Genomic DNA, 15,049 nt, shown 5'->3' with positions numbered 1-15,049 from the left:
TTTCTGATCCATTTTGAGTTAATTTTTGTGTATGGTATAAGGGTCTAACTTCATGCTTTTGCATGTGGATATCCAGTTTTCTGAACACCATTTATTGAAAAAACTGTCCTTTAGCCATTGAATGGTCTTGGCACCCTTGTTGAAAAACATTTGACCATATAAGCAAGAGTTTATTTGGGGGGTTCTCTATTTCTCTGGTTTATATGTCTGTCTTTATACCAGTACCACACTTTTTTGATAACTGAGTTTTGAAATGAGGAAGTAAGAGACTTCCAACTTTATCCTTCCTTGTCAAGACTGCTTTGGCTACTCAGGCTCCTTGGAGGTTCCATAGGAATTTTAGGATTGATTTTTCTATTTCTGCAAAAAAATGCTGAAATTTTTACAGGGATTGCATTGAATATGTAGACTGCTTAGGGTAGTATTGCCATCTTAACAATACAGTGTTTCTTTTTTTTTTTTTTTTTAAAGATTTTATTTATTTACTTATTCGACAGAGATAGAGACAGCCAGCGAGAGAGGGAACACAAGCAGGGGGAGTGGGAGAGGAAGCAGCAGGCTCACAGCAGAGGAGCCTGATGTGGGACTCGATCCCATAATGCCAGGATCACGCCCTGAGCCAAAGGCAGATGCTTAACCGCTGTGCCACCCAGGTGCCCCAACAATACAGTGTTTCAATCCATGAACACAAAATATCTTTCATTTATTTGTGTCTTCTCTAATTTCTTTCATCAGTATTTTATAATTTTCAGTGTACAGATCTTTTGCCTCCTTGGTTAAATTTATTTATAGGTATTTTGCTTTTGATGCTATTGCAAATGGAATTGTTTTAATTTCCTTTTTGGATTGTTCACTGTTACAGAAACACAACTGATTTTTGTGTGTGGCTTTTGTATTCTGCCACTCTGCTCAATATGTTTACTAGTTTTTTTGTTTTTGTTTTTTTAAGATTTATTTTAGAGAGAGAACGTGTGCACAAGCAGGGGGAGGGGCTGAGGGGGAGAGAATCCCAAGTAGACTCTGCACTCAGTACAGAGCCCAATGCAGGCCTTGATCTTATGACCCTGAGATCATGACCTGAGCCTAAACCAAGAGTCGAATGCTCAACCAACTGAGCCATGCAGGCGCCCCTGTTTACTAGTTCTAACAGTTGTTTTTTTATGTGGAATCTTTAGGGTTTTCTACATATAAGATCATGTCATCTGCAAACAAAGAATAATTTTAATTTTTCCTTTCCAATCTGATGGTCCAACTTTTTGCCAAGTGAAAGGAGTGTCCTGAATTAAGAGTTCCCTGGTCATTAGAAACTCTAATACTAGTCCTTTAATGCAAAATTCACATATACTGTTAAGAGTCCCAATCTTCAGGCTCTATCTCCAGATCTTAGGCTCTCATTCCCTCCCTTCTGCTCTTAAAAGAGTCCTGTAGCAAAAAATTTTTGAATACTAACTGGTTACAGCATCAAGCTTAAGACTCCTTATCAGTCTCTCAAATATACAACATAAATCTTAACATTTATTGGTTTATAAACTCCTTTGAGAATTTGATAAAAATTATCAATATTTGATTCAGGAAAAAAATGCACATACAAAGTTCTGTCTACAGTTTCTGATTTATGGATCTCCTTAAGTTCAACCATGTACCTCTTACAAATATAATCCAGGCACTTTACCTAGTCAATTCTATTTCTACTAAATATATGGCCTCTACACAAATACTGGTTGTTTCAACTACACACGAGCTATGATGTCCTCCCTCTTTCGCATTCCCAATTCAATGCTTTTGATCACTGCTTCTCCACATCCTAATTTTACTTTTTCCTCAAGGTCCAGCTAAAATTCCCCATTCTTCCAAGATATTTGTCCAACTTATTGTCCTCTCTCCCAACAGTATCATTCACTCATTATATATTGGGGAGCTTCTCTGTGCCAGGCCATCTTCCAAAAGCTGGGGATGCAGAAATAAACAAGACCCAGTCTCTGTCCTCAAACACAGTGCTGGATTACCCAAAAGGCATATTAAACACATACTTGGGACACACACTCATGGAGTGAAAATTATCTGAAAAAATAAAATATTCTAAAAGATAATAAACTCACATTTCACTTTAGCATTTGTTTGATTTTAAAGTATATTTTGGTTAGAGTCCTCATAATCTTTACAGTGCTAGTTTCTGAAGGTCTTTAGTCCTGCCAGCCTACTGGGGGAAAAAAATCTTTGTATTTGAGAAAGATCACTATTGAGTACATTAAAAAAATGGTTTGGAGGGGACAGTTGGGTGTGTAACTGGAGACCAACCAGTTAGAAGGCTGTAATGCAAAGGAAGACAATAGTAACCTGAGCTAAAGTGTAGCAGGAGTTGAAAGATGTGGAAAAAAAGGAAAAATGAAGCAGGGAGAATTTATCACATTTGGTGATTAGATGTGTAGGATAAAGAAGAGGGAGTTAATGAGGATAGTTCCTATTTTCTGGGTTGAAAGACTAGGTACATGATGGTACTACTCATTAGCAGAAGAAGGGAAGATTGGGGTTTGGGTGAAAGAAATGTGTAAGTTCAATTTGGCATCTCCAAATGTAAATGCCCACTTGGCAGTTAGGTAGCAGGTCTGAAAATCAGGGAAGAAACTTAGGCTACAGTTACTATTTTACAGATCATCAGTAGATAGATGGTAATGAAGTTTTTGAAGAGAACAAGAATCCAAGGAAAATGGATAGAATGAAAAAAGTAGTTCAAGGAGTATGTGCTAGCTGGTCTAATAGAACCAATAATTAAAACAGTTAATACTTAATGTGCCCTCCCTAAGAGCCTGCTACTGTTCTAAACACTTTACTCATACAATCTTTAAAAAAATAAAACCCTTTGGGGGTGCCTGGGTGGCTCACTAGGTTGGGTGTCCCACTCATGATTTCAGCTCAGGTTGTGATCTAGGGGTCGTGGGATCAAGCCCCACATCCAGCCCTATGTTCAGTGTGGAGGCTGCTTGGGATTCTCTCTCTCCTCTCCCTCTGCCCCTCCTCCCATTCGCACTCTCTAAAATAAATAAAATTAAAAAAAAATAAAACCCTTTGGACTTAGGCACTATTATTATTATGCCACTGTATATTCAAGGAAACCAAGGCACAGTGCAGAGAAAGGATTTGCTTAAATTACACAACTAGTGGAGTGATGAAGCCAAGATTTGAAGATAGGTAGTCTGACTTCAGAACTTTGCTCTCATCCTATATAAACCTCAGAGCAGTTCTGGAAGGCAGGCACTTTTATCTCTACGAATTTAGAGTGAGGCTCAAAGAAGTTGCCCATACCCATTCATTTCTCAGTTAGAAGCAAGGATTTAATTTCTCTCATCATCCTTTATGATGCCTAGCCTAGTACTAAATATTTGTTTACAAACAGTATTGTTACTAATACTTCTAACAAGCACACTGAAGGGTTAGCTCCCATTTACCTTCCACAAGTTACTTGAGGGTGTACCGCAACATAAAGTATAAACTAAGGCAGGGCGGGGCAGATGTGGGTACATGAAATAGTGAATCCTACCCCAAAGAACAGTAGAAGGAAGTCCCAGGACAAAAGTCTTGTAATAGGCATAGAGATTGGAGCAGGATGGTAAAGTCTGAAATGGGGGTCCTCATGGGGAGAACTTCTGAAATCTAAAAATTAATACAACTGAAAGCTTAGAAAACTTGGAAATGATAAAGGAATATGGTAGAATGTAGAATATGTTATTTTAACCTGCCTCTAGCACTATTCTTCAATGAGGGGAATGGGGACAAAATACTGTTGCCTGAGAGAAGGAAATGTTATCCTAGAAGCCCACAGTTCTGTAGTCAACTTTTACATAGGAATAATTGAAATTCCTCTTATTACTATATTTTGTTGATTGTGAGACTTTTCCCCCCACATTTTAACACTTCTGAATGGGATGCACCTTACAATCAATGGTGTGTCATGGTTTAACAAGTTGTTTATTTTCTTTCTTAGTAGTATATAAAATAATGCTTCATCTTACAATCAATAGCATGTTGGATTTGATCAACTGTGTCAGGCACAGCTTTAGATACTGTATAATATACTCTTTTTCATTTAATCTTCATAAGTTTTACGCAGCTGTGTTATTATTACCATTTTGCAAATAAGGAAACTCAGGCTCAGGGACTAAACAAGATGCTTAAGGACAGGTGTCAATTAAGTGGCAAACCTAGAATTGAAAACCAGGTCTCATTTCAAAGGTCAAGCTCTTCTTGACAGACGGTACCTACATTTGTTATGAGTATTGTGGAATCACTACCTTGTGCACCTGAAACTAATGTAACATTATGTTGTCAACTGTATTTCAATTAAAAAAGTCATGCTCTTTTTGTGCTTCAATATTTACCATGAGTGATACAGAGTTGAATAAAAACCTAACCCTATCCTTTTAGTCATATTATGATCTAGCTCAAATGTGAAACCTTCCCAACTCCTCCAAGAAGAAACAATCTTGCCCTCATCTATGCTCCCATCACATTTTACGAATACCTTGATTATACACAATAATGTATAACATCCAAAGAGAACCTTGGAAGTCAGAAGTAATATTTTAGTCACCTCTCTGACCCTACAGTCCTGCCTATCACTGTTGCCGACACATAGAAATTCATTGTTAAAAGGAGACAGGCTCTCTGCTGCTAAGTCTTAGAGACAAGAAATGCACAGAAAACTTTTAAAAAGACCAAAAGTAGCGTTATAGGGGAACTCTAAGTAAAGTACAGTGGAGTTTAAGAGAAAAGAACCAATAATAAAAGTACAAGTCAAGGGGAAACAGTTCTGCCAGCTTCTGGATTTTCATAAACACAAATACACTCATACAAACAGAATCAGCCTGAAAAAAACTGAAAACCTCTATGCAGGCTGAAACCAAGCTTCTAAGACATTTTCGTTAATCTACACAGCATTTAAAAACGAGTTACCGGGGCGCCTGGGTGGCACAGCGGTTAAGCATCTGCCTTCGGCTCAGGGCGTGATCCCGGTGTTACAGGGTGTTACAGGATCGAGCCCCACATCAGGCTCCTCCGCTATGAGCCTGCTTCTTCCTCTCCCACTTCCCCTGCTTGTGTTCCCTCTCTCGCTGGCTGTCTCTATCTCTGTCAAATAAATAAATAAAATCTTAAAAAAAAAAAAAAACTTGAGTTACCAGCATTTATAAATTGAACTTTCACGTAAAATCAGGGTTTCTGGATTTTCCTGGAAAATGGGAAGATAACGAAAACTGGGTGCTCCTTCTCCCAGGGAAACTGCCTGGACGTGAGTACCAACTGCTCCTTTCGTATAAAATTATCGCTCCCTTATTCATGCTAGTACCTCCAATCGTCTCTTTATGGCCAGCTTGCATAAGATCATTTATATGCAACCACGGGACACATTCGGGTTTATGACCCCTTCTCCAGACACATCACTCACTGCTCCCACACACAACGTATTCTCCTGCACCCGCGTCTTCGACTACAAAGGCCCCCCGCAAAGCACTCCTAACTTCTTTAAGCACTACTTCGATTCCTTTCACAGCTTTCTCTGATCATCCCCTCAACTGGGTCACCGCAGCACTCTGGCCATACCTCTATTAAAACCCTAATCACATCGTATGTGCAAGTTTCTCTCCTTCGCTAGGACGGAAGTTCCTTGAAGCCAGCAGCCGCGACAAACTGATTGTCGCGTTCCCAGTTCCCAATCAGGGACCTTGCATCTAACACAGGCGTTCAGTAAACTACCCAAACGGTCCTAGAGGTGTGGCTGAGGCAGACGCGCAGCCCAGTGCACCCAGGAGTATTCCGGCCGATAGGAGGGTGCGACAGACCCCTGCAAGCAGAAGCCACCAGGAGAAGTCCCGCCGCGGCAGTTGCGCCGCGGAAGCCCAAGTCCCAGCTCTCGCGATATTCGGCCGGAGCGCCAGCCCCCGAGCCGGCGAGTTTCCCGCTAGATTCGCGCGGCCACGCGACTCTCCGGAAGTAGCCCTTCCGGCACTGTGCCCCGGAAGCGGAAGTGTGCCTCTAGTCTGTCAGAGAGTCTTAACTCGGTGGTCCAGAAATCCAGTGAAGTCGTTGTCGTTTAATTTTTGCGGGCTCTCAAGCGCTTCCCCCGTGGCGGGTGGGAGTGCAGAGAGGAAAGTGCGAGATGAGCACCATGTTCGCGGACACACTGCTCATCGTTTTTATCTCCGTGTGCACGGCTCTTCTCGCCGAGGGTGAGAGCGGCTGCTTCTCTGACGTTTGATCAGCCCCCACGGGAATGATCCTAGGCCTGGGGACTCTCGCGCCACCCAGGGAGTGGTCGCGAGCCTTGCTTGCTTGGGGTTGGGATGGGGGGGGGGCGGCGCTCATCTGTTCCAGGGAATCGGAGCCACTCGGGAACAGGAGCGGGAGGGGTAGCGTGGAATCCTGTTTAGGGTCGATGCTGGTAAATATAAAGCAAAAAGTTGAAATTCCTCCTTACCCAACAGTTACCACCAGTAACAGTTTACTGTGACCATCACAAACATTTTTCTATTAGCATGTTGCTTTTAATGTTTCAGGTATAACCTGGGTCCTGGTTTACAGGACAGACAAGTACAAGCGACTGAAAGCGGAGGTAGAAAAACAGAGTAAAAAACGTGAGTATGGCAACATGCTTTAGATACAGTTTCAACACGTCAAGTTCATTGAATGAATGTTCACAGTAAATGTTTTAGGAGCACCAACTGATACAAAAACTTTATAGGAATACAAAGATGAATTTGATTTGAATTGAAGGCTATGTAGAGTTATATGCAGTATTGGATATTTTTATGCAAAATGTATAATACAAATGGCGACGTAGCAAGGGACAGGAGACGTACTAGTTATGTGCTGTGGTGGTTCTAAAAAAGAGGTCCCACAACAATTTTCAGTTGTGAGGGGCCATGGAAGCCTTTGTGGTGCAGATGGCCTGGTAGTCCTTCTTGGATAGTTAGAATTGGATAGAGAATGAGCTGGAGGTGGGAATTCCAGGCGAAGAAAATAGGATATGTACAAAAATGTGGAAATTGTAGTGAGAAGATGTGTTTGGAGAGCAACAGGTCATTATGATTAGTATCAAGGTGAGCAGTGTCTTCAGGGATAAGGCAAGTTTCAGTTGTGTGAGGTGGTTGAAGGAGAGTTGGAGTAAAAGGTTAAGAACAAGTACGGTTTGTTGTCTTTGAATAAAGCAGGACACAGGACTCCACAGGGCACAGCTGGGGGGGCTGTTAGAGGTATAATGTGAATGGTTCTTTATAGGCTTGATGTGGCTTTCAGTGTTCTTTTCTGCCTTACAAAGATTAAATATAACTTTTGTATCTTAAAATTCCTCTGACTTTCTGTATTCTGTGACATGTTTATGTCTTCATAAGGGTTTAAAGTTCTCATCCTTGCAGTATCTCACTTGACCCACGTAGCAACCGTTGGTGATTAGTTGTATAAATATTATTCTGTCTTTATAGAAAAGGAAATGGAGGTTCAGAGAGGTTAAATGACATACTAATGTCACAGAGCAAACAAATAATTAGAAATCAAACTCAGGCTTTTGAAATTATAGTTTACTGGTCCTTGACTTATTCAGTGTGGATAATGTACCTCAACATATTAAAAACCAGGCTCATTATCTTTACCTTCATAAACGTGATCCTCTTCCAGTATTTCTCTACTGACGAATGGTACCTTCATGCTTCTGATAGTGCAAGCCAGAAACCTTGATACACTTTCTTCATTTGGCATTCAGAACACTGCACTCTCTTGCTTTTGCTCTTATCTTGCAAGTTGTTTTTTGTTTTTTTGTTTTTAACCGGGCGGGGGGGGGGGTGTTGGGGAAAGGCAGAGGGAGCATGGGAGACAATCTTAAACAGGCTCCATGCCCAGCACAGGACTTGAAGTGGGGCTTGATCCCACAACTTTGACCTAAGCCGAAATTAAGAGTTGGACTCATAACTGACTGAGCCACCCAGATGCCCCTTGCCAGTCATTCTTTTGCAGTTTCCTTGTGGTTCCTCTTTTCAGCCTCTTGTTGGGCACCTCAAATTTGTTTTTATCCCCTTATACTCACTCCCTTGGTGAATTTAGTCATGTGCTCTATTTGGCGGTGGCTCCCAAATTTATATCCCTAGCCCTCTCTCCTTGATGCAAGATCCATATATCCTTGTAATAACATTGTATGGCGAGCAGTGGTGGCTACACTTGTGGGGAGCATAGCATAACGTGTAGAGAAGTTGAATCACTATGTTGTACATTAAAATTAACACTGAAATTAACATTGTGTGTCAACTGTGCTCAAGTAAAGATTCATGTATTAATTTGTCGGTTATACTGTAATGTTGAATATACATTTCAAACCCAACATGTCCAAATTGAATACTTTTTCCTTGCTTAAGTCTGCTTCATTTGTAGCTTTCATTTGGCCAGTGGCAGGTCTATCCCTCTACTTGCTCAGGCCATAATCCTTGTGTAGTTATCTTTAATTCTTCTCACACACCCCACATCTAATACTTTTGGCTGCCTTCAGACATATCTAGAGTCTGACCACTTTCCATCACCTCCATTGATAACTACCTTCATCCTTTGCATGAATTACTGCAGCAGCCTCCAGCAAGTGTTACTGTTTCCCTACAGTCTGCTCCCAAGAAAACAGCCAGAATAATCCTTTTTTTTTTTTTAAAGTAGCCTCCACATCCAGTGTGGAGCCCAAAGCAGGGCTTGAACTCAGGACTCTGAGATCAAGACCTGATCTGAGATCCAGATTCGGATGCTCAACTGACTGAGCCACCCAGGTACCCCCAGAATAATTCTTTTTAAAGCTTATTAGATCATGCCCCATCCCTGCTCATAACCCTTTGATGGTGTCCCATTTTCACTGGAGAACAGCCAAAGTCCTCTGTGGCCTGTGGAGCGTCCCCTGTTACTGCCCTGATATTCTTCCTCTTTCACACAGTCTGCTTCAACCACACTGACCTACTTCCTGTTCCTCACTGTACATCAGCCACACTTCTGTGCCGAGAGCTTTCTACTGGCTGTTCCCTCTGCCTAGAATGTTCTTCTCTATGAAATCTGCTTAGTTACCCTCATATCTTTTTAAAATCTTTGTTCAAAACTTACTTCTGTGAGTCTTAACTTGACCACCCACTTTAAAACTGCAGCCTGCCCCTCTTCTCTACTGCGGCTGCTCTTCCTTTCCCATACCCTGCTCTGTTTTCCCCCCCATGGCTTGTGTCACTTCCTAATATATCGTATGATCTGTTACTGCATTGTGTTACTGTTTATTGTTTATCTCCACCTGCTAACATGAAAGCTTCACTAGGAGAGTGTTTTTGTTGTTCTGATGTATCCTGTGCACCTAGAACAGTGACTGGCACATAGTAAAAATTTAATAAATATTTGCTGATTTGAATACTTTCTTCTCTTACCCTGTATGTGCAGTCCACCATCAAGCCCTGTTAACTGTTCTCCTCCAGGAAAGTTTGCAATCTCTCCACATCCCTCCAGTTCTGCCGCCACCACGTCGTCAGACATCTGTCATGTTTCACGTGATCTACTGCAGTAGCCTTCTCATTGGTCTTCGGCGGCCACTCAGACTTACTCTCACAGGACATCCAAAGTCATTTTTCAAGACACAAATCTTATGTTACTTGCCCTTCTCAAAATATTCTGTTTCTCCCCATTGCTTTTAGGACAAAGGTGGGGCTTGCAAGGCCTGTGCATAGTCTGGTGCCTCTTGCCTTCCCCTCCAACTACATCCTGTATCACATTATTCCTTGCTCTCAGTTCTCTAGCCACTCAGGCCTTCCATCCTCTGGACTGGTCTTGCTTTTTCCTACTGTGGGTCCAGGCCTTATCTGCTCTTCCCTCTAACTGAAATAACTTTCCTAGTAAGTTTGTCTAGTAAATTCCCACTCATTCTTTATCTCTCAGAACCTTATTTAGTCTTTCAGAAGGGTCAGATCTTCCTTTTATGGGCTCTACTTTATCCATAGACATCTCCTTACAACAGATTTATCTAGCCTCAGTCCAGTCTGCTAGAAGACTAGGTTAATGTTCACAGTACCATCTTATGTTTCTGTTCTCTAGCCTTCTTGTTTTTTATGCAGTTATGGTTAAGTGCTAAGTAGTTATGTTATGGTCCTTCTGGGGAGGGAAAGAAATATTTTTTGTTTCCTTGGTTAATAGTAATGATAAAGAGTAGAACATTCAATGTCTTCTGTCTGTTTTGTCTTTTAAAATGTTATTTCGGTAACATCTTGTAGAATTTGACTTAATTTCCTTTTATGATCTCATACTAGTAGGTTCACTCTAAATCTCTTTCTCCCCCATTGGTATATGTCATGTTTTATCTTTTATTTACATAAAAGAGTACCTGTACTTAGACACCAGTGCATATATTGAAATCACACACACACACACGCACACACACACACACACACATATACACGTTTTTAGTCAGCACTTTACTGTTTCACTTGCAATATTGGAGTCAAATTGAATTTTACATCTCTTTGGTAAGGTAGTAATACCAATTTTAGAATTCAGGTAGCATAATTAATGTACTAAGGGAAAGAGTCTTACCTGCCAATTCTCTTTAATGCAACTTTTAGAAATAATACGTGTACATGTACATGTCTGCTAGTAGAGGAAGTATGCTAAGATATTATACAGAACAAAGAATGTAAATAAACTAAGTAAAGGTAATTTTTGACATACCTATTCTTAGTCCATTCATAGATGGACTATGATGGGTATATAGATCAAAGATGGTAAATGTAAAATTTAAATAAATTACATTATTCCTCTTTAAAAGGTTATTTTTACTCTATCATCATGTTAATTGAAATGCATACAAAGAAGTTGGTCTTAGCTTCTTCTGTCTGTTTTTAAGTAATCTTTGTGCACAATGTGGGGCTCAAACTCACAACCCTGAGATCAAGAGTCACATGCCCTGGTTTTAGCTTTTTTGACTCTCTTAATCTCCCTACCCTATGCATATGTCTGTCTTGCCAGTTTTTTGTATTATAATTGTTATTAGGTTATCTGCCCTCACTAGATTACTCTTTAGAGCGCAAGGATCATATTTATCTTTTTATCTACCTAGAACAATGCTAATTACTTAGGCACCAATAATTGAATGAATGAATTCCTACCTTCTATAGTGAGTATGAGAAGGGAACTATAATTAACCATAGTTATCTGAGAGAGCAGAACTTGAAAACTGTTATTTTTTTTTTTTAAGATTTTATTTATTTATTTGACAGAGAGAGACAGCCAGCGAGAGAGGGAACACAAGCAGGGGGAGTGGGAGAGGAAGAAGCAGGCTCCTAGCAAAGGAGCCTGACATGGGGCTCGATCCCAGAACCCCAGGATCACGCCCTGAGCTGAAGGCAGATGCTTAACGACGGCGCCACCCAGGCCCCCTGAAAACTGTTCTTAGAGTCAACCTACAGCAATCACCCTCAGCTGGTGGTCTGAAAGCCATCTTAGTTTTTATTGTGTTTCATTAAATATTATTATTGTGGCTTTATGCAAGGGTGTTTGATTGATGATGCTTCCAGTATTGTTGTCTTAGTCTTAGATTGCTGTTTCTGCCTTCTGTCAGCAGGTGTGAGAGCAGATTGGTTGACTTACTCATGACCATAATCGAAGGCAGTGTGTAACTTTCTCATGAGCTTCTTTCATTGGTTCAGCTGTTATAAAGTATCCTTCATTTCTTTAGTATAATGCATAATTAATTTTTACTGTGTTATTGTGTTGTTTACAGTGGAAAAAAAGAAGGAAACAATAACAGAGTCAGCTGGTCGACAACAAAAAAAGAAAATAGGTAAGATGAATTACTGATATACACCAAATTTAGAAAAAATAAATTTTGGAAATTTGGAAAATTTAAAATTGGAAAAAAATAAATTCTTAGGTGATGAAAATATAATAAAGTTGTTAACAGTGGTAACTCATGTTTGTATAATTTTGTGGTTTACAGAGCACTTGCATACATTATCTTACTTGATTCTCTCGTCCATTTTGTAGGGTAAATTCAAGCAGTTGCTACTGTTTGCTCTTAGCTTTTGAAATTTTACTTTTAGTAAAATAATGCTGACAGTTGTGGCTTTTGAACTTGGCTGAGGGTTCTTGGCATATTTGTAAAGTATTTTTTTCATATGAGATGATTATTTCCAAGTCTGAGTTACTTGTATTGTTGCCATGACTTCCTTACTGAGAATTGACTGGTGATGAAAATCCACCAGGGGGTAGGAAATTTACTGCTGAGTAATTTTTATCTGGTCTGAAAAGTAATGACATGTTTTTGGTTTTTCAGTGTAATTTAGAACTTAATTATAGAATGTAATTCTGTTCCAAAAAGACAATTTACAAATGATTAGATATGATTTATACTTTATGATGCTTCCTGACTCTGAAATTAGGAAAAAACTGTGAAACTGTGTTTTGTTCAGAAACTATGTCTCTACCTAGGTCACCGCCATTATATCCTAGGAGAGAATTCTACCAGGCTGGGCTATGGTACTGTCCTGTTCCGATTAAAGCTTTTGAATTTAGTGTTTCTGGTGTTTTCTAAATGGCCTACTCATTTGGTTCTGTGTCAGAATGCTACTGTATGTCTGCTCTGTGTCAGTTGCTCTGGTGGGTCGTAGAGAAACAAAGTAGAAAAAATGCTATTAGGAGTCTGTCTAGAGACAGAAAACAGACCAGTGCAGTATGGTAAGTGTGTTTGTAGAGATAATTAAAAAAGTAAAGAGAAAGAGTATCTAAACCAAACTAGGGGATTAGGTTTTCTTGAAGAGATAATGTTTTAATTGAATCTTGAAGCTTTAGTGTGAATTACTTAAATAAAAATATAAATAAATAAAATAGTGGTCAAAATTTCTTGAGCAATTACCATATGCAACACACTGAGGTAAACACTTTGCATGTTTTAAAATTCTCTTAACAATTAATTGAATGTAGTAGTGAAGAATGTTACTTCATTTTTATAGATGAGGAAAAATGAAGCTTGAATTAAGTTATTTGCCCTTGGTCAGTCAGTCAGTGGTAGATGGGATTAAGTTAGTGGTAGAAAAGGGGTTTGGTCCTGGTCATTTGTAACTTTAGCATCCAGTTTTAAGCCTTGTACTTTCTAGGCATATACAAAACTATAGAGGGATCAAACAGGAAGGTGTATACCTGGAACTATAAATAGTGTAATATAACAAACAGAAGAAGGTATGTATAAAGTATAGACAGATGAGGCTAGAGAAATAAGTAGAGCCTGTTCATAAAGATCTTTATAAATTAAACTAAGGTAATGAGTTTAACTCGTATCCAGAAGGCTTTCCATCTTTCCATAACCATTAAAGGATTTAAGCAGAGGATTGACATCAGATTTTAAGGAAGAGAACTGTGGCAGTAGTTTGGAGATAAACGGGAGAGGGGATCATTCTGGAGACAGGAAGTCATGAGGCTTTTTAAGTATCTCAAGTGCAAAAAATAGCAAGGACCTGAACTTAGGTAGAGGCAGTAGTAATGGAATAGAAGGCATAGATTCAACTGATCTAGAGAAGTAGGAGTAACAGGACTTGATGACTGTTTAGATGTAGCCTGTGGAGAGAGGGATGAGTCTACAAAGAAGTTCAGATTTCTTTTTTTTTTTTTTTTTTTAAGATTTTATTCATTTATTTTAGAAAGAGACAGCCAGTGAAAGAGGGAACAAGAGCAGGGGGAGTGGGAGAGGAAGAAGCAGGCTCCCAGCGGAGGAGCCTGATGCGAGGCTCGATCCAAGAACACCGGGATCACGCCCTGAGCCGAAGGCAGACGCTTAACGACTGAGCCACCCAGGCGCCCCAAGATTTCTGATTTGGAGAGGAAATATTGGAGGAGTAGCAAATTGGGATGGGTAATAAAAAGAGGATGATTTCAGGTTTGAACATGTTGGATTTGAAATGCTTGTGGAACTGTTTGGGACACAGTTGGATATATGGTTTAGGAGCTAGCAGAGGGATAAAGGTTATAAACAGATTTTAGAATCATATAATTTTAAGTAGTAATTGAGTTCACACACGGGGAGTTCATATACAGGGAGACTGTATAAAGTAAGAAAAGGGAAGGGCTGAGGATGGAGAGAGTCTTAAGGAAACAGAGGGAGCAGAAGTGGAGCTCTGCAAAAGTATTGCCAGAGAAGTCAGACAGGGTTTGTCGTTGTAGCTGAGGGGAGAGTTTCGGGGGACAGAGAGGGTCCAAGGTGTTAAATGTCTAAGGCAAAATGGTATTGTTAGTGATGTAGCAAGAATGATTTCAGTGGCGTGATGGGGGACAGAAGCCAGATTGTCTAGATGAGGAGGTACTGCATGGTGAGGAAGTGAAGACATTGAACACGGATCATTCTTTCAAGTAGCTTTGCTATAAAGGATAGGAAAGGTATAAAAACGGAAGGCAGATTACTCTCTGCCCTTAAATTGGCAACACAAATCATCTAAAATGTAAATTACCTTAACATGGAATGCAACCTTGGAATATTTTGCTCACCAAAAAATATCAGAAGTTAAGAGAAATAATGCCTGTGAAGTGTTGGTTATCAACATCTTATCAGGAGTTACAAGATGTAATGTTTATGAGAAGTTTAAAAGACGATTTATCCATGCTCTAGATTTGTAAATTTTACTCTGAGATTAAGCCAGACTATTGGGAATCTGTAAAGCTAAACTGCATTATTCTGGACTCCCTAAAATTGCTTCTGCTCTATTTCACCTTGACATATGTACTATTAGGCATGTTGTGAAAAACCCAGCCAGATACAATTTTTTGTACTGCTACTGTGGAATACTTTTGGGGATATTTTACAACATCACAATGCTCTCTTGATGAACAATTATGGAAACTTTCTATTCATTTTCAGTGTCAAGAAAAGCAGCGTTAGGGGCGCCTGCTGGCTCAGTTGGTAGAGTGTGCAACCCTTTCATGTCTGGGTTAAGTTTGAGCCCCACATTGGGTATAGAGATTACTTAAAATAGTAAAAAAGGAAGGAAGGGAGGAAAGCAGTGATTCTCATAAATAA

General features: G+C 39.8%; 1 protein-coding gene across 1 annotated transcript in view; it reads left to right on the top strand.

The window, feature by feature from the left end:
* The first annotated feature begins 5,986 nt into the window (after positions 1–5,986).
* TMCO1 (transmembrane and coiled-coil domains 1) overlaps positions 5,987–15,049 on the top strand; it is a 47,016-nt gene continuing 37,953 nt past the window's right edge. The window contains exons 1-3 of the mRNA XM_008685699.2: positions 5,987–6,221; positions 6,549–6,626; positions 11,768–11,827. Of these exons, the coding sequence (XP_008683921.1) occupies positions 6,152–6,221; positions 6,549–6,626; positions 11,768–11,827 (208 nt within the window). The 5' untranslated portion in view covers positions 5,987–6,151. The remainder of the gene's footprint in view (positions 6,222–6,548; positions 6,627–11,767; positions 11,828–15,049) is intronic.

Source organism: Ursus maritimus, unplaced genomic scaffold, assembly GCF_017311325.1.
Source record: "Ursus maritimus isolate PB19 unplaced genomic scaffold, ASM1731132v1 scaffold_2, whole genome shotgun sequence".
In the NCBI taxonomy this organism is placed as follows: domain Eukaryota; kingdom Metazoa; phylum Chordata; class Mammalia; order Carnivora; family Ursidae; genus Ursus; species Ursus maritimus.
Note: the sequence above shows the minus strand (reverse complement) of the source record. Positions and strands in the feature narration are given on the sequence as shown.